We start from the raw sequence: 20542 nt of genomic DNA on the forward strand, positions 1-20542 counted from the left end.
AATTATTAAAATGTCAGTTTTGTAAAGATTGTGCCACCGGTTCGGAAGGCAGATTCTGTTGAGACGAACCGGCAAGAAACTCAACAGTTGCTCTTTAAAAAAAAAAACATACAGTATTATTATTATTAACTTACAATCGATAACAACATTACAATTTTTTATAGTTTGCCTGCCTGTGTGAAAGTTGAAGCTGATCCAATGACCTCCAAGCACCTTTATCATTGAGGAAATCATCAATGGTGTAGTAACCTCGACTAAGTAAAATGTTTATTAACACTTTCTAGACAGTGCATATTTGCAGCAGAAATCGGGAATTTGGTGGTGGTTATATATAATGGTTCCGGTTTACTTCCTTTTGATTTAAGGAACCCTGAAAAGAACAAAGTCGCATAAAAATACTTTGTAGTTAAAAAAAGGGTCTTAACAGACAGTCGATAAAGGGTTAAGGTATATAAGGGTTCTGTTTTACTTCATTTTGATATACGGGACCCTGAAAGAACAAGGTCGACTTATAGAGAAAATTTTCGTGTAATTCGTAGGTTCAGTGCCTAAAACCTAATGCACATTTTATGTAAATCCAGTAGTCTGTTTGAGTTGATAGACGTCATGTGGGTGTTTTGTCATAAAGCTCTACTAAGTACACTGCGAGCGAAGCTGCAAGCAAAGCTAGTGAATAAAAGCTCAGGTACCCGCAGTTCATAGTTTATGTTAAGTAACTCGAAAAACTTTCTCCATAAGGATCGGGAGAATAAATTCTCGCTGCTATATAGCGAACGAGTGCGCTGAAAACTAAAAACTTTTCACACTTCACCCGACCGGATGTGATGCAGCATTTTTCTATATAGGTCAATGAGTTTCTTTTTCTTTTCTGTCCGACATCAAAACTTACTTTATTGCTGTTCTGATGACGTATATTTTGTGAACTAAACTAAACATACCTTCACAATTAAGATTCAATTAATTTATTTGCTATTGACCTTTTTTTTTATTCTGTACAAGTTAGCCCTTGACTACAATCTCACCTGATGGTAAGTGATGATGTAGTCTAAGATAGAAGCGGGCTAACTTGTTAGGACGAGGATGAAAATCCACACCCCTTTCGGTTTCTACACGGCATCGTACCGGAACGCTTAATCGCTTGGCGGTACGTCTTTGCCGGTAGGGTGGTAACTAGCCACGGCCGAAGCCTCCCACCAGCCAGACCTGGACAAATTAAGAAAATCTCAATCTGCCCAGTCGGGAATCGAACCCAGGACCTCCGTCTTGTAAATCCACCGCGCATACCACTGCGCCACGGAGGCCGTCAAAGTCAACCTTTTAAATTAATCGTGTCTTTCTAAATTGTTGTATGCCAGAAATGGTCGAATGCATAATTATACTATTAACTTGTGTATTCTCAACATATAAATGAATATGAATATTAATGAAGTAAAGAAAAATCAAATCAAAAATTAATTTATTTTAAGTGTAAGTGTAGTGGATATGGACCTTTGCTTTTGATTCGGAGGGCGTAGATTCGAATCTAGTCTGGGACATGCACCTGCTGCTTTTTTATGTACATTTTAAGGCAGGATTCCGTGATAGCACAGTGGATATGACCTCTGCCTGAAATTGCGGAGGGTGTGGGTTCGAATCCGGTCAGGGGCATGCACCTCCAACTTTTCAGTTGTGTGCATTTTAAGAAATTAAATATCACGTGTCTCATACGGTGAAGGAAAACATCGTAAGGAAACCGGATACCAGAGAATTTTCTTAATTCTCTGCGTGTGCGAAGTCTGCTAATCCGTATTGGGCCAGCGTGGTGGACTATTGGCCGAACCCCTCTCATTCTCAGAGGAGACTCAAGCTCAGCAGTGAGCCGAATATGTGTTGATAATGAACATTTTAAGGAATTAAATAACACGTGTTTGGTGAAGAAAAAACATCGTAAAGAAAGCTGCTTATCTGAGAATTCTCTTAATTTTGTACCTGTGTGACGTTGGCCCAGTGTGGTGCCTAACTCCTCTCATTCTGAGAGGAGACTCGTGGTCAATAGTGAGCCGGATATGGGTTGTTCATGATGAGATTTTCTTTAAAAGCACATTCGAAACGTCAGGTTAAGTTGTTATGGTGGCAAGTAAAGTCGAAAACTTAAAATTTTGGGTTTTGAAAAGGGTTTTGAATGTCTTTAGTCATTTATTTAAAATTATCTGACAATAAAAACAAAAACGGCTAATTAAAAAAAAAAATCATGGAGAGAAAATACGTTAAAATTTGCGAGGAGCAAACAAAACAAAAATGGATCCCTATTTCCCCTGGTCACGCCATAACTTGAGGAAGATTTCCTATTTAGGTATTATATTTACATCAAAAGGAAAAAGGTTATTTGACATTTAATAAAATATAATCTCTAATACATGAACAAGAAAAATGCTTTTCACTGCGCGCAATCTCATCCCGATATGCAAAGCGAAATACAAAGAATGGCATAACATATTGTTAGCTTACATTTCACATACGTCCAATTTCATACAACGCCGCGCCTCAAAAATCTTTTGGATATAACAAATAATATTGCGTATTACTCGATTTTGAGCCTTGTGTCTCGAAAATAGGGGCTAAAGTAAATCTGTGCATTATGCGTGCGAGATTCGACCGAGATTTTCATTTACTGGAAGTGACATTCTAAATATTTATATTAAACGCATAAATTATAGTTTAATAATTAATATTAATTCATAACGCATTAATGATTTTTATATTTTAGTTAATAGATAAATAAGTAATTTTAAACAGATTTTACTAATTAATAACCCCATTTATTAAACATTTTACTTGCCCAGCCCAAAAAGTCTGATTTTTCGAGCGTTTTAAGAATGTCTACTACTTTAACCGTACCTGTTTGATGTATTTCAAAAGTAAGAGTCGTTATTAGACTGCTGGGCATAAGGCTTCTTATTAGGACTTCCAAACAACACTATGTGAGTGATATTCTGTGTTTTTTAGTTAATTTGACTTCTAAATACGATTTTTAGATCACTTACTGTATAATGTCAGCTAATGACGATCAAGTAAGCTCACATGCCTGCAGCGCTAACGTGTTGACAGCCGATAAAACTGATCGTCATCACATCGTGACCAACACACGATCAGTTTTATTGGCTGATCGTCAGTGGCTGACATAAAACCCGATGTTCGGCTAACCATTTACTCAACTTGATGCAACACCTCGAAGAACACGCACGGTGCTATCATGCCTGCGCATAATTCGTTGCAAAGATATAAAGAGGTCAACCTCATGCGTACCTCATTTTACTGACAATATTCTTAGCCACAGAATTAAAAATTATGGAGTCGTTCGCCGACTTTTTTCAGTTTTCACAGAATCTTAACTACGGTTCTGGGTGAAAAGTCGACTGAGAAAGGACTACTTTTTATTTCTACTTAAAAATTAGAGTACAGCTAACACTATTTTATGTTACTTGATGTGCTTCCAAATACCAAATTCAGATTTAATTAAATAAATTTGCATTGTATGCTATTTTGTAAAACTATAATAGAGGAGTTTTATTCGCCCTATATTTTATCTCCATATTATTAAATTAGAAAAGTCTGCAGAGGGATATTGATTAATCATCATCACCATTATAGCTCACTGCTAAGCTCGAGTCTCCTCTCAGAATGAGAGGGGTTAGGCTAATAGTCCACCACACTGGCCCAATGCGGATTGGCAGACTTCACACACGCAGAGAATTCAGAAAATTCTCTGGTATGCAGGCTTCTTCACGATGTTTTTTCCTTCACCATTTCAGACACGTGATATTTAATTTCTTAAAATGCACACAACTGTTAAGTTGAAGGTGCATGCCCGGGATCGGACACGGAACCACACCCTCCAGAATCAGATGCAGAGGTCATATCCACTGGGCTATCACGGCTCTTTATATATTGACTAGCTGACGCCACGCGGTTTCACCCACGTGGTTCCCGTTCCCGTAGGAATATGGAGATAATATATAGCCTATAGCCTTCTTCGATAAATGGGCTATCTAACACTGAATTTTTTTTTAAATTCGACCAGTAGTTCCTGAGATTAGCGCCTTAAAACAATTAAACAAACAAACTCTTCAGCTTTATAATATTAGTATAGATTAATATCGTTGGATATAGAAGGATCTGTCAAATCGGGTCGTTATTTACAATTACCATCTTGATTGTGTGTTAATGTAACATGGTATATCTAGTAGACGTAAGTCTGTGTAAGAAATATTAAATTTAACTCTACATCTCGGCTAGACTTGCCCATTCTCTGGTGCGGCGAATGCTGATTCAGTGTTTAGCCTTGCTGAGTTTGAGACATTAAACTCAATATATAACAGCTTAAGGGGCGATGGAAGCTCGTCTCGACGCTCCATGTATCTATTAGTTGCTTCGATGTCTTCATTAAACTTAAACTGTCTCAAATACTGCCAATACCACATTAAAGGTCCTTTATTGTAACATTTGTGATCTCATTTATAGATTTTAAGTATATAATAGGATTCGTTGATACTATGTCTGTGGAAATATTATTGGTTGGTAGTTATATCTATTTCAGCTTCGTGGGTGAAGTGGTTAACTTGTAAGGCAACTTGTTTCTGTAATTTATAGTTCGTTATGTTATGACGTTATAGCGTAGACGTGGTTATAGATCTGCATCTATGGACGCCAAGGTAGTAAAGAGAGAGATTCCGTCACCTATATCACCCGCTATTATTACAAATCTTTTAACACCTCACTCATCAAAATCATTTCAGTATTATAAGGCACTACGGTGGAACATGTATACGCATACATATACACATAGACTGTCAAACTGACAAAATCATTAGGCTTCCATAAGGCTTCATAAGGAACCTAGTTTACGGTAGTAAAGGTCGCATAATTGTGAAGATCTCGCGCTCAACAGTGAGCCGAATATGGGTTGTTCATGATGATGGTGATGATCTTAACAATTTAAATCTAGTTTGGTTACAGTATGTAATTTTTCACAAACCGCGTCAGATTGTGCACAGTTTTGTTTGTCTATTACTAAGCTTGAATTTGAAAAACCTTTGATTAACTTCATTTAGATACTTGAAGTTGTATCGCAACACATCGCTGCCGCTTCTAATTCGACCAAAGCTTTATCGAAGCAGGAAAATTTCGTGTAATATTAACAAAACTTAATACGTTCATAAGCCTATATCGGGCCGGTTAAGTCCGCCATATTAAAGCATGTTACAACGTAATACCCGTATTAACTGTAACATTATAACATTTTATGCTCAATTTTATTTTACGATCGACTAATAGATGATTTTCATTATATATGAGCTTTTAAGCAATGTAGGGAATGAAATTAATTAAGCGAGGCTGTTATATCATTTTACGTGTGTAGTCCATTTTCATGCCTGAAGGTCATTGCTCATTAGAGCTACCCAGCACCTAATCTGCACCGCTTTGCCTCATGACAGACATACATTGTTCGGTTGATGCAAAATCTATAAATAATTACTGACCTAATTATTAAAATAGTATAAAAGTGCAGATAAAAAATAATCAAAATGAAGTGACAAGAGATAATTTATTGATATTAATTAAAAATTTAAACAATTCCAGCGGGTTGGGATCGAACCACCAACATCTTTTAGTGATGAGTCCGGCCTTTGAACTATTGGGGCAAAAATTGGTTGAATGGTCCTTATACTTTTCATAGACTACGGAGTTGATGTACTTAATTAACGCATGTCTATAAAATTTTTTTAGAGAAAGTAAGAGCTGGGTGGCTCTAATAAGCTACGAACCTTAACTTTAACTTAAATGTCGTGTTACATTCTACGGTGGAGACAAGTAAACCGATTTTGATGAATGAATATCGTTTTTGTTATCCTCGTGACATAGGCTACATACACGTACAAACGTGCTGCGACTTGTTTCCGTAAATAGTGGGGAGTTAGAGAGGGACACTTATCGGTTGGCGAGAATGACTAGCGATATAAGGCGCTCGTCTGGCGGTCGGCTTCAGTATACTCGTGGTATTCGAGCCGTCCACATTTCTTGTTGAGTAAATCTTTATGGGTTACTTGTGATAGTCGGGAAGAGTGACTTGAGTGCAAAAGGGGAGTGTTGGTTAACTGTCAAGGGCGCCCTTAACCCTACACACAACGTTCACAAGTGCGTGACTCCACTCAAGGACATTCTCTGCCATTCTAGGGTCTTAATTTGGTTACAGTTTGATTTGCTAATTAAGTTGTGCTGACAAATATTGTGAATCGTAAACTTAGTTTGACATTAGTTTTCTTATTGTTTGTAAACCACTGAGTCTGCTAAAAATATTTTAATTTGAATTCAAGTTGCAATAAAATCTGAAGGAATTTTATTTGAATTATAAAAGCTACGCAGAGTTCTAAGTAATGTAATTAAGAAAAACTTATATTTTGAAAATTTGAAGATTATAATTCGGTATATTCAACCTTGGCTCAAAGTTTCGAAGTAAAATTAACCCACTTACCTTGTTTTCGCTGCACGAATACACAGACTAATTGAAAAATGTAGACGAAATCATTACATTATTTACATCGTTAATTCACTTGTCGTACAAGCAAAATTATTTAGGTACACCGTTACTTCAGTTCAGTGGTGGCACATAGTTTCCCTATACAATCAGTTTCTTAATAGAAACTCAAGTATTAGCATAGTCCAGTTTCAACTATGCTACTAAATATTTTTTATAAACTTTATTTTTGCCGGCCGGATTTTGTAACACTGTGTCATCTACGCATTTGGCAGTACGTCATTTTTATGGCGCTTTGAACACAACTGCATGATGGGTTTAGTTACGGTTATTCTGGCTTCTTGACTATAGCGTCAGGATGCAAGGTTGTGGAGGATTTTGGAGAGTCCAAACCACAGGGAGACGCGTATAAATAAAACACGTAATTATTGTTATGTAGAGGTGCGATCGCTTCAGGCTTCGGGAGTGAAGTGTGTGAAATATTATTGGGGTGCTGAATTATATTGGATTAGAAGCGCTCGCATTCTCTTATCTTTATTCCAGGTATAAAAATATATAGAAAAGAGACAGAGTTACATTCGTGAAAGAGATGGCATTATAGTATGAGTGAGATAAGTATATGGTGTGAACAGTACAATATTACAATAAGAGTGAAACAGTAATACATGACATGATAATAATACAGATTATGGAAATCTGGCAATGATAACAATATAATATTAATACTTAACATTATTGGGTAATCGGTTTATTTATTTACATGTAATAATTGCTTAGTATCTACGGTCTCTACTACTCTTATAACTAGTTATCCTAATATAATAGGTAATTCTTACTATACAACAAATACACCTACATATGCATATATTTATTAAGAAGTAAAGAAGGAAATAACTAGTTAACTTATACATACTTAACATTATGCGTATCCTAAGAAAGTAATCATAATATATATAACAATAATATCGTCAACAAGAATTGGCAGACGTTAACTAGTTCTAATAATTCTTAACATTCTCCCCCTCGTGCGAAGATAAGATCTGTTAAGATTTCTGCAGCACTAAATCTAGGCGTTGACGATATAATATAAATTGCCAATAGCAATTTGGTCGTAGCACAAGGATAAATTTGTTGTTCAGATTTTTTATCTATCTCTAGAATTATTATTCAGTTCGAAAAATCTGCAAAATAATTTAAAATGTGTAGTTAATATTAATCTAATATGATTATTTGCTTTTTTCTTTTAACATATTAAATGATACAAGATTTTAATAAATACTAGATTACATATACGAGATTTATACCCACTGAAAGAATCTAGAGTTTTATAATTTTTTGCTTGTTATTTTAAGAGTTTATCTTGATAATATCAAGTTTGCTGATTGATTGATTAGAAGGCTAATTAAGTACCAAGATGTTTTTCTTCGCATGTTTTCACATGTAAGGTACATGATAAAAAATACTACCGCGAACATGATTTGATTACTCCTGATGGTAGACAGGTTAATGTTGTTTTGTTGGATTGCTATGCTATAGTTTGTTCATAGTGAGATAGATTATTTGTAATGCAACTTAGTTTTAGGCTTAGGGTTTTTTAAACGTGAGCCTTGTTTTTTTGTTTCACGAGCATTAGATGGTTAATTAACATTTATTGCGTGTGCTGCTCCCCCTCGTTAGGGAAATCTATATATTGTGGTTCGTAAAGATGTTACAGAACTTCTTTGTTTGTAGTCCGTGTTTATGTTATTCTTGATACTTCTGCATTTTATTAACTCTTTTTCTTATCATGATTTGATCTATCTCTCCTATAAAATACGTCCTCCTAAAGCTAAATCAAAAATTCTTCTGCAGCGTAACTTTGCAGGGATTGATAAAGGTCGCCTTTGCGAGGACGCAAATAATTTAGATTGGACTGCCATTACAAGTGCAGACACTCTCGATCGTAAAGTGGACATTTTTAATACTTTGATTACTCAACTATACGATATGCATGCACCAGTAAAACCTGTCAAAATGAAGCACTTGCCTGCTCCTTGGCTATCGGAGGAAATTAAATTGTTAATGCATAAAAAGAATACAGCTAAGCAAAAGTACAAAACGAAGGACTCCGATATTAATCGTCTAAAATATCACAAAGCCCGGAATCGCTGCAATACATTGTGTAGAGATGCTCAACGACGCCACATTTATAAATCTGTACAAAATAGTGACACCGCTAAAACTTGGAAATTTCTTAATACACTTGGAGTTGGAAAATCATCTTCGAACAATCCTATAAATATTGATTTAGAACTTCTCAATAAACATTTTTCTACTTCCGATACAATTGACGGTACTGAAAAGGAGTCCATTCTTAGCACTCTTTCTTCTATACCAACACCAGATTTTCTTCCGTTTACTTTCGAATCTTTTACCGAATGTGATGTTAAGAAGAGTGTTTTGTCTATCGCTTCGAATGCTGTTGGATCTGATAGCGTAAGCCGTAATATGATTATTCCTATTATTGATATTATTTCCCCAGTTCTTACACATATCCTCAACTATTCCATTTATTCCAGTGAATTTCCACAGGCTTGGAAGAATGCACAAATTATTCCTCTTCCTAAAAAAATTAGTTCCACAACGTTTTCTGACTTCCGTCCAATTTCTATTTTGCCGTTCCTTTCTAAAGTCCTTGAAAAACTTGTCTTCCATCAGTTATCCGTATTCTTAAACCGAAATTTACTTTTAAGTCCATTACAATCTGGTTTTCGTCCTGGTCATGGTACGGTTACCGCTTTGACTAAAGTTACTGACGATATTCGTTGGGCGATGGATAATAGACAACTCACTGTACTAGTTCTGCTTGATTTCAGTAATGCTTTTAATTCTGTAGACTATGACATTTTGTTGAGTCTATTACGCTCTATTAACATATCTCCATCGGTTATAGACTGGTTTCAGAGCTACCTCAAAGGCCGTAAGCAGCGCATTCGGGTTGATGACGTCTTTTCATCTTGGTGCGATGTTACGGCAGGGGTACCTCAGGGTGGCGTGTTATCTCCATTACTTTTCTCTATCTTCATTAATTCGATCACTCAAAATATAACTTCTCTTTACCATATGTATGCAGATGATATCCAAATATACCGCTCATCATCTCTTGAGAACCTAAATTTAACTGTCTCTGCTATAAACTGTGACCTTAGCGCAATTGATATCTGGAGCAGACAGTATGGGCTCAAGGTAAATCCCCTAAAATCTAAGGCCATTATTATTGGTAGTCCTGCCCTCATCTCAAGAGTTGATTGGGTAGATCTCCGGCCAGTTTTGTATAATGGTACCACTATTCCTTTTTGTGACACAGTTAAAGATCTTGGGGTACATCTTGATAACCAGTTGTCGTGGTGCGTGCATGTCAAAGAGTTGAGTAAAAAGATGTTTGCTACTTTTGGCTCACTGAGACGTTTAAGATCATTTTTACCAATTCCTACTAAAGTTATGTTAGCACATTCTCTTCTTCTTTCGGTTTTAGATTATGCGGACGCGAGCTATCTAAATATAACTGAGGACCAACTCAATAAACTTGAGCGACTTCAAAATCTTGCTATTCGGTTCATATTTAGCCTACGCAAATATGACCATATTTCTGAATTCCGTCAGAAGCTCAAGTGGCTCCCTATTCGTCGTCGCCGGGATCTGCATGTACTTTCACTTTTGTACTGTGTGTTGTTTAATCCAAAATCTCCTGTGTATCTGAAGGAGAAATTTACGTTTCAGGGAGTGCAGTCTGAACTGAGACAGTGTCGATTACTAACTCTATGTTTACCCGTGCATAAGACGAAATTTTATAAACATTCTTTCGTTGTGCAAGCCGTTAAGTTATGGAATGCTCTCCCTTTGAACATACGGCAATCAAAGACACTGGACATTTTTAAAAATGCCGTAAAGACTCATTATCTGGTGCAGTAAAGTCGATCTGTATATATTATTTCTTTTCAATATAAGGTATTTATTAGTATATTTTGATATGTATTTTATTCAATATTGTAGGTATTTGTGTAATATTGTTTATGTATTAGGATGTAAATTATTTGTATGTATGTGTATTACTAATACTATGGTTATTTTTGTTTTACGCCACCTGCTGATGTCCTTAAGTTTTCCTAAACCGAAGGTTGCCTGGAAGAAATCGCTACTTAGCGATAAGGCCGCCTTTTGTATGCTGATCTCTTCCTAATTTGTTTTTTATTTCACTTGTTTTTGTCTTTGTGGTGTGCAAATAAAGTATATTTATCTTATCTTATCTTATTTTATGTTGGTTTTTTAATTTGTTCTTACATCAGTTTTATGCGGTGAAGTGAAGATGATGTACTTTTAATGTAAAAATGTATAATGTAGATCTTGGCGGTGGTATGTATTTACGCCAGTAACCTATTTAAGTCTGGATTTCCAAAACTCTACGTATATATTTTTAATAGTGTTCGTGTCGGTACAGAACTTCCCCTCGTCTTGATATTTATTGTATTGAGACGATTGCGATGTTATTATCTCAATGTTTCTTATACGTAGCGGTATTTTAAACAACCAGTTTTCGAAGATATGCGGTTGTTGTTTTTTGCAGATTGTATTTGTCATAGCTGTATGTTTTATAATGAGTATTAATAGATGATCTACGTTCTTTATGTTTTTATAAATATACTGTACGTTTTTCTGGCTTGTGTATAATTTGTCCCATTTCTGTGATTGTGTCTCAAGTTCTTGTTTTGTAATACAACATTTACGATTATGATTTCGACCTTTTGCTATTTGAGGTAAATAATCTTGATTTTTGTTTGTCAGCGTACACGTGTATTTGGCGGCATCGGTAATTAATTTTAACGTTAATGAGTTGTCTTTTAAACTTGATCCATTGTGGTCTAACTTAAGAGGTTTTTTGTAAATTATCTTCATGCTTTGTTTATTGCCTTCTTGGCTTAATCTTTTGTTAGTTCGCAGCTGTGTTACTATTTTGAAATACAGATGCTTATCACTGTTTTGGTGTAATGACATTGTTTCTTTATCGGCAACACTTACAGACATTCGTGGTATTGAACAATGGCCATCTTGGATTAGTTGTTTTATTTTATGACTGTCTCGGTGTAGGTTTAGAAGTTTTGTTTTATGATCTACAGGTGGTTGCAATAAACTTTTTTTTATTTCTCTGACAAATTGTTTAGTTATTTCGGTTCTCCAATTTCGTACTTGTTTATGATATTTTATTGTTGGCTCCTTAATTATTTTTCTTGCTATCAAAGAAAGCGGTTCTTGCTTTATGACCTTGCTGCTGCGGTGTAACTTCAATTGTATCACTTTATTACTCGCAGGTGGTTGTATTAAATAAGGCTTGATTGTTTCTTCGGCGGATTGTGCTATTATATTTCTCTGTTTTTTCTTTGTTTCATAAAAGCTCATTTGTTTATTTTTATCTAATTTACAGCTGTGCATTAATGTTGCGTCTTTGATGTTCATAATTTTTAAATCGTAATTAAGTTGTTTCATAGTTGCAAACTTTTTATTGTTATATTTTCTTTGATTTTTCTTATGTTTGACATCTTTGCTTGTGAATAACTCTAAATGATCTATATTACTTTGGATACAACAATAATTTTTCATTCGTTCTTTAAAGTTGTAATGTAAAGTTTCCGTGACATTGGTTTGATTAATAATACTGTATAGTGCTTTAATTAATGATTTATTACATGACCATGTTATTGTCAAAATGGTGTTTAATCTGTCCAGTTCATTTGTTGTAAATTTTAAATGATATTTCGGTGTGCTTGTTTTATTAATCATACAGTTAAACTCATACAGTTCATGAAAGTCACAAAACTTGCTACATAGTTCACTAATACTGTTTTGTATCTTGAAGTTAACTGAAAGTTGTTTATAGTATATCGTAAAGTAATGTTCCAGTTGACATAAAATATTTTTCTTTACCGTCGTAGAGTTGCCCAAAAGTTTAATCTCACTTTTAGAATAGTTTTTGATAACTTCATTTATAATAGGTTTTCTTTTATTTTCAATCTTGTGTAGTACATATTTTTTGCCAAATGTTCCATGAGGTGTATTATCGGCAGTTCGTATTTTATTTGTACACGGTTGATTGCATTGTTCTAGTTGCTGTATAAAAGTTTGGTGTTCTGTTGTGGAGTTGACTGAAATTATTTTAATTTTATCTTCAGAACTCCTATCATTATTTGACTTATAATTATTGACTTTGTTTAGTGTCGCGTCTGATCTCTCTGAACTATTTATGAAGTCAATGTAATTATTTTTATTTGATATTGGCAAGTTATCTGTACAATTATTAGCAATTTCTGTTTCTTTGTTAAGGCTGTTTTCTTCTGCAAGTTGAGAAAGCTCAATTTTAGTTTTTGCTATTTCAACTTCTATATTCGCCCGCTCTAATCGTGCTTGTTGGACTTCTATACGCGCTTTCAAAATAGCTCGTTTTCTTTCTTTGTTTATACAATCTCGTGTCCGTTTATCCATGCGGGGTTCTTCATCTATAGCTTGTGTCCGATTATTATTTATGCGGGGGTCATCATGTGAAACTCGTCCTACTTTTTGAAGGCATAGCAACAGATTCCGTAATTCTGTACTTATCAATCCGTCCATTTTCTTGCGTAAGTCGTGGTTTTATAGTTAATCTATTTTGAAGCCAACCGTGGTTTCTGTGTCCTCGAGGTTTTATTGGCAGTACCAATCCTACTATCTCTAAAACCTTATTAATCCTACTAACCCTAATATCCTAAATAAAATTAATAAATGCTCAAAAAATAAAATAAATAAATACCCTAAAAAAATATAAATAAAATACATAAATACCCTAAATAATATGAATAAAATACATAAATATCCTAATAAACCTACCGTCCCTAATACCCTAACTGCCCTACCAGCCCTAATGCCCTAGCAGTCCTGTTTGAGGGTCTCGAAAGACACACTCTCCCAGGGATGGAATAATAGGTGAGGTGAGGTGGGAATCGCCCGACAGAGGGTAACACGTGAGGGTTAGAGTGCTCAGGTATCGGGAGGAATGCCCGACACCCTCGGCTGTGCCTACTAGGAGGACCCCTATCTCACGTGAACCGTATCGGCGCGATCAGACTGTTACAGCTGCCGGTTAAGGCAAGCTGGCAGTATCGTCTGGTATACTGCTCCCGCCGTTAGGCGTTAACTCACTGTTCACCCTTTGACACCGTTAGGTGGTGAACAGATGAGGCGCGGTAAACCGCTTAAGAGTCTTCTCCAACGCGACGAAGCGATCTTCCCAACAGCCTCGCGGTCTTCAGCAGCTACTCCGAGCTTCGCCTCAATGCACCCGCAGCGAAGGTGGATTCCTCTTCGGTTTGTTGAAGATGACACCCTTGAAGTCTTCTCCAACGCGCCGAAGCGATCTTCCCAACAGCCTCGCGGTCTTCAGCAGCTACTCGGAGCTTCGCCTCAATGCACCCGCAGCGAAGGTAGATTCCTCTTTGTTTTGTTGAAGGTGTGACTCCTTTGAAGGTTTTCTACAGCGTGACGAAACGATCTTCCCCACAGCCTCGCGGTCTTTGGCAGCTACTACTGAGCTTCGCCTCAACGCACCCGCAGCGAAGGTGGATTCCTTTTCGTCGTTGCGTCGTAGATCTTCGGTTGGTCTGTAGCTCGATGAAACGATCTTCCCCACAAGCCTCGCGGTCTTCGGCAGCTACTACTGAGCTTCGCCTCAATGCACCCGCAGCGAAGGGTCGATGCCTTTTCTTCGGTCTAGGCAGACTTCGATGACGTCACTTCAGTTCCGTGGCCCAACTGAACGATCTTCCCAGCCCGCGGAACCCAGTTCTGCAGCGATAGGTTGATCCCTCTTCAGTTCTTCCACGGAGACGCTCTCTTGCCTGAGCTTATCTTCAATGTTTGCCGGCTCGGTGGATCCGGCTCGAAGGACCATGCACTGTGGAGGATTTTGGAGAGTCCAAACCACAGGGAGACGCGTATAAATAAAACACGTAATTATTGTTATGTAGAGGTGCGATCGCTTCAGGCTTCGGGAGTGAAGTGTGTGAAATACAGTATATCTTCTCTCCGGGCCCGCAGGGCCCGGGGGGGAGACGCGACCAGAGCATATGCTCTCTGCGCGTGGTTCTCTACCGCGCTCTATAAAGATAGAGCGGTCATTGGATTTGCCTCCGGTTGGGGGCATTTGTGGTTTCTTCTGCTATTTTTTATTTATTTTTGACCTCTTGGTTTTTCGTGGTGTGGTTGCCTAGGCGGCAACCTCGCCATGGGGCCTCATCTGGGCTATTGGGTTATTATATCCCTCGGGTATGCCCTTTTCTCAGGCGGGCGAGCATGATATGGCGCAATATCCCTGATGTGGGCCATTTGCGACGCGTCAGTTTTGGCAAAGACTCGGATAGCTTGGGATTTTATTTCCGAGTCTATGTCCTCGATACGCAGGTCCCTGGCGATAGTGCGGTTCCTGACGTACCGAGGGGCGTTCGCTATCTGTCTCAGGGCCTGGGATTGCCTGGCTCTGAGGGTCCGCCTGTTGCTCTCCTTCGCGAGCGAGTACCAGGCTGGTGCTGCGTAGGTCAGGATGGGGCGTATGTATGTCTTATACACCCCCAACTTCATCCGTAGCGGCAGGCACGAAGAGAGCACTGGTCGAAGGACGTGTGTGGCCACTTTCGCTTTATTTGCGACATTTTTGATATGCGGCCTCATTGTAAGATTCCGGTCAATTGTTAGACCTAGGTACTTGATTGTGTTGTGCCAAGTGATTTCTTGGTCACACAACTTCAGTTTTTGGGAGATTTTGGGTCCACTTCCCATAGCAATTGCTTGTGTCTTCCCCACATTTACTGACAGGCGCCATTTTTCCAGCCATTCGGGGAGGGAGTCCAGGGTGTTTTGGAGCTTCTTGGTAGCGTGTGCGTGGTTCAGCGACGTGGCTATGTACGCCGCATCGTCCGCGTACAGCGCTAGTATGGTCCCGGGGAGGACTGGGATATCGTCAGTAAAAGTGGAGTACAGCATCGGCGACAAACAGCTTCCCTGCGGGACGCCCGCTTTGATGGGGAATTCCTCGGAGATTTCCCCGTCCACCTTCACCCGGAATTTCCTATTTGTTAGGAAGGACTTTATGATCTTCATTAGCTTCTTGGGGGTGGCGGTCTTTATTAGTTTGTGGATTAGGCCCTCGTGCCAGACTCGGTCGAAGGCCTTTTCCATGTCCAAGAAGACCGCCACAATCTTCTCCTTTTTGTTGAGAGCGTTGGTGAAGACATGAAGTACTCTCATCAGCTGCAGTGTTGTACTGTGCTCCGCACGAAACCCAAACTGTTCCGGCCTTGGCGTTGTATAAGGGAGCAGTTGTTGTAAGAGCAGTTTCTCAAAGATCTTCGATGTCGTCGGGAGGAGAGTGATGGGTCGATAACTCTCAGGCTTCCTGGGGTTCTTTCCGGGTTTTGGCAGCACAATAATATGTCCCACCTTCCAGATTTCGGGAAAGTGGCCCGAGCGCAGGATTCCATTGAAGAGACGGGTCAGACCGACCACCGCCTTTCGTGGCAAATGGCGGAGCGCGGCGTTCGGTATCCCGTCTGCTCCGGGGGCTTTCTTGAGTTTGGTCTTTTTGATTATTGTGCTGACCATACCCGGGGAGAAGAAGAATTTGTCCTCGGCATCACTAGTTTCTTGTTCGTCATCGAAGAACCTTTGGTTGTCGCTGATGATCTGCTGCGTGTGGGCGGGATTTTTGTCCGGGAACGGCGAGAACTGGGTCTCGAGATGTTTGGCCAGTATCTCAGCTCTGTCTGCTGCACGATAGCGGAGATTACCGTCATCGTGCAGCAGTGGCGTCTTTGGAGTAGGGACCTTTGTGAAGCTCCGGCAGAGTTTGTGGAGTGAGGTTTGGTCCTCCCTGACGGTCTCTAGGTGATCTAGCCATTCATCAGCCGCGTTTTCTGTTAGCTGGTTGGTGATCTTTTCGGCTAGCTGATTTAGTTGCCTTTTCTGCACGGGACATCTGCTGGATTGCCATTTCCTCCTGAGTTTTCGTTTCCTCTCCAGAAGCTGCTGTATCTGGCGGGGAAGCGGAGGTTTGGTGCTCTGGGCTGTGGTCACGGTAGTGGCTTCCTTTAGAGCCCCTTGGATGGACGTTGTAATTCCCATCGCAAGGGTCTCTACTTGTTCTGGAGTCGATGCCGATCCAGTCGGGATGGTGTCCGAAATGATAGACGTGTACTTGTCCCAGTCTATTCTTTTCTTTTGAGGCAGTTGCGGGCTAGGTGCAGTGCCGGCGTCCAAGGTGGTCAGAACTGGCAAGTGGTCTGAGCCCATGTCGTCATTTAAGACTTCGAGTGGGGGGATGTTTGGAAGTCCACGCGCCACTACGAAGTCCAAGACATCGGGTAAGTGGTCGTCATTGAAGGGGTAGTGTGTGGGCACTTCTGGGCCGGTGATTTGGTACCCTTTTCGGTCCGCTTCGGCAAAGAGTGCTCTACCCACTGGAGTCGTGGTACTCGAATTCCACGCTGGGTGCTTGGCGTTCCAGTCCCCGGCCAGTACTGTCGGTATTTGGGGATCTATGATTTTCTGGAGCTCTTGCATGTCCAATGTTCTGTTTGTCGGCGGTCTATATATAATGTATAGTCGGTGCGGACGTCCAGCCAGTTCGAGTTCCACACCCATTGCTTGGAAGGTCTCCAATTCTACGGAGGGCAGCAGCTGATGTACCAGTCTTCTCCGTACTAGGATTGCGAGGCCTCGTTTCGTTTGCGTCGATGGAGGATCGTCCTCCCGGTAAGTGAAGTACCCCGGGAACTTTATTGTGTCTTTGGAGGCAAGTAGAGTTTCGCAGATAAGCGCCACATCTATATCTTGCTCTCGTAGTAGCGTCCGAAAGAGAGCCTTTTTTCTTTTAAGGCTATTGGCGTTCCAGAAAAGCAATCTCAGTGGCTTAGGCATTGGACTGGAGGAGTTGGGTTATTCCTCTGAGGATTGCGGTGGTCGCGTCTTCGCCTGCTTGTATTGCGTGGAGAACGTCTGTTAGCATTTGTAGAGCTGACTGAGTACTGATGTTGGAAGAGTCAGCTCTACGTTCCGTTTGCGGGCGCGTCGTCGTTCTCCCCGGAGCCGCTTCTTTGGGAGCGGAGGCCGTTGTGGCGCTCTGTGTCGCCTCTTGGGGTTTTTTCTTCTTAGGGTTCTTCTTCTTCTTTTTCTTCCCTTTTACGGGGGCGCCTCGTGCGGTGGGCTCATTTGCTGGGGTTCTTATGTTAGAACCTCCCGGAGCAATGGGCGCGCCGTCTTCTTCCGCCCTAGTCTGTGAGCGGGCAGGACGATCCTCTTCGCGTGTGGTGGTCGTTCTTGCCACTGTACCCGCTTTTTTATTTCTGGCCTTCTTGCGGTATACAGGGCAGGAGGAGTTGTTTGCAGGATGCGGGCCACCGCAGTTGGCGCAGGTGGCTGGTTCTTCCAGAGGACGTGGGCACATGTGCGCGCTGTGCTCCTCTCCGCAGCGCACGCAGGCTTGTCGTCTGTGGCACATGTGGGAGCTATGGCGGAACAATTGGCATCTATGGCATTGCGCGGGTCCCTTCTTCCCACGCCATGCTTCGATGCGGACTCCCGGCATGCACAGGAGTTCGTCCACCTCATAGATCTTCGGTAGAGTATCGGGAGTCCGTTTTAGTATTGCCAGGAAGATGCAACCCGGGCGTCCTTTACGGGCTCGAATAGCTCGGACCAGCTCCGGCTCAAAGCCCAGGTTTCGCAGCTCTTGCTCTATGTCGGCAGGTGGTGTGTCAACTGGAACTCCCCTAATCGCTACCTTCAGACTTTTGTCTTGGGGCAGCGAGTAGGAGAACCACGAGATCTTCTCCGTTTTCTCCAATTCTGTGAGATATCGTTGGAGTAGGCGATATTCATTTTCTTCGGTTGGGATAAACTTTATTCCCCTCCCGAAGGGACGAGCGTTGGGTGCTCTACCAAGTTTATCCTTCAACTGGCGAAGGTGGTGTGCCCAGTTCGGGAGCTGCTCTACCACAAGCGGTGGGTAGCGCGGTTTCTTGGGCGGTGGTTGTGCTGGCGGGACTTGTCCGCCGGTAGAGTCGGTAGAGCCTGTAGAGCTGGGTTTTGTTCGGTCTCTATTTTTCTGCTCTTCATGCCGTGGGCGCGCTGCGTCAGCGAAACTCGTGGATGGTCGAGGCGCGGGCGTCGTAGTCGGAGTCGGTTGCGATGGTAATTCGCTTTCATCGGTGTCCATTCCGATGATGCAGCTGGAGCGGCTTCGGAGGCGTGGATCGCGCTGTGGTAGCGCTTCTTCACCTGAGGTTTTCGCCAGCTTAGGATCCGGGTGTAAGTCGGTTTCGGTACGCTGACGTTTTAGAGGCGCGGTGTACTGCACCGCTGGAATCGGGGTTTGCGCTGCTAGTTGGCAGGCTTCCTCTATGTCTTCTTCGTCGGAGGCTGCGTCTGTGGGAGACTCTACCTTCTCATTGTCCAGTACTCGCTGGCGGTCATTCAGGTGTATGGCCAGGGCGGCCTTGAGTTCATCCGATCCAAGGCCTGCCTTATCTAGTCGATATAAAATTAGGCAATCGGCTTCGAGTTTGGATTTCGGAGATTGGGTAGGTCTGGCCACTGCAGGCTTTGACCGTTGCCCATCTTCTTTTGGCCCACTACTCGCAGCTGGCCGTGTGTGCGACGGAAGGGCGTCGCGACGTGCAGGCCTTGCGGCGGGCGTGTGTGGCTCGCTGCTCGTTTTCTCACCCGCCACGCCGGTTGTGGTAGCGGGTTGGTGGGTTTTCTTTGCGCTCGAACTGGTCCGCTCGTAGGACGCTAAAACGTCACGGAGCGGGCGCGCGGCGGGGGTGCGTGGCTCCGCGTTATCTACCTGTTGCTCCGGCCGGGCGACAGGCGCGGCGGGAGTACTGGCGGAGGTGCGCGGAGATTCGCGGCTCTCTTTAAGGTATAGCTGGCCTCCAGCTTGTACCTCGTGCCGGGTGGGGTGTGCGGCGGGCTTATAAGATGACTCACCATCTCTTTCGCTCGACCGCTGCGCGAGCGAGATGGGCTCAGCGCGGGCGACCGCGGGTGTGAGGCGCGGCGGTGAGGCGCGGGGGATCTGCGACGGGGTGCGGGGGGCACCCGTCTCGCTTCCTCCTTGCTGCGAAGAGCTTCTCGCTCCCTCAGCACGTCCCGATCTGTCCCGGGATGCGCCAGAGGTGGAGCGGCGTCTGGTCTTCGTGCTCGCTGAAGTCGAGGCAACAGCGGCGTCCTTGGGTGGCTTGGAACCGCGGGGTGGCTCCATTTTTCTTTGGCGTTGCGGCGTCGCGCGATGGCACCGGCGCCGTGGTTTCTACACTACGCCGCCGTCAGCCTGGACCGTGCACTTCCAGGCTGGGCTTCTCGCGAGATGCGCGGCGCGGCGCGGGTGAGCTCCGCCGCAGGCGCAGTCCAGGCTGGACCGGGCCCGCGGGCGATGTCGAGTCAGGTTTGATGCAGCAAACCTGCCGGACAATCCAGTCGCGCACGATCGGCCCGTGCGAGCGAAAACGAAATTAATCACTTAGGATCGTATTCACTTTGAGTGCAGAAAACTTTCCTGTGTGAAATATTATTGGGGTGCTGAATTATATTGGATTAGAAGCGCTCGCATTCTCTTATCTTTATTCCAGGTATAAAAATATATAGAAAAGAGACAGAGTTACATTCGTGAAAGAGATGGCATTATAGTATGAGTGAGATAAGTATATGGTGTGAACAGTACAATATTACAATAAGAGTGAAACAGTAATACATGACATGATAATAATACAGATTATGGAAATCTGGCAATGATAACAATATAATATTAATACTTAACATTATTGGGTAATCGGTTTATTTATTTACATGTAATAATTGCTTAGTATCTACGGTCTCTACTACTCTTATAACTAGTTATCCTAATATAATAGGTAATTCTTACTATACAACAAATACACCTACATATGCATATATTTATTAAGAAGTAAAGAA

At 41.5% G+C, this 20542-nt stretch overlaps 1 protein-coding gene across 1 annotated transcript; it reads right to left on the reverse strand.

The window, feature by feature from the left end:
- Positions 1-17480: 17480 nt before the first annotated feature.
- Positions 17481-19832, reverse strand: LOC128199240 (uncharacterized). The gene has a single exon (XM_052887930.1). It carries the CDS (start codon positions 19830-19832, stop codon positions 17481-17483), a length of 2352 nt encoding a protein of 783 aa, XP_052743890.1.
- Between the last annotated feature and the right edge of the window lie 710 nt (positions 19833-20542).

The sequence above is a fragment of the Bicyclus anynana genome, chromosome 20, assembly GCF_947172395.1.
Source record: "Bicyclus anynana chromosome 20, ilBicAnyn1.1, whole genome shotgun sequence".
NCBI lineage: Eukaryota > Metazoa > Arthropoda > Insecta > Lepidoptera > Nymphalidae > Bicyclus > Bicyclus anynana.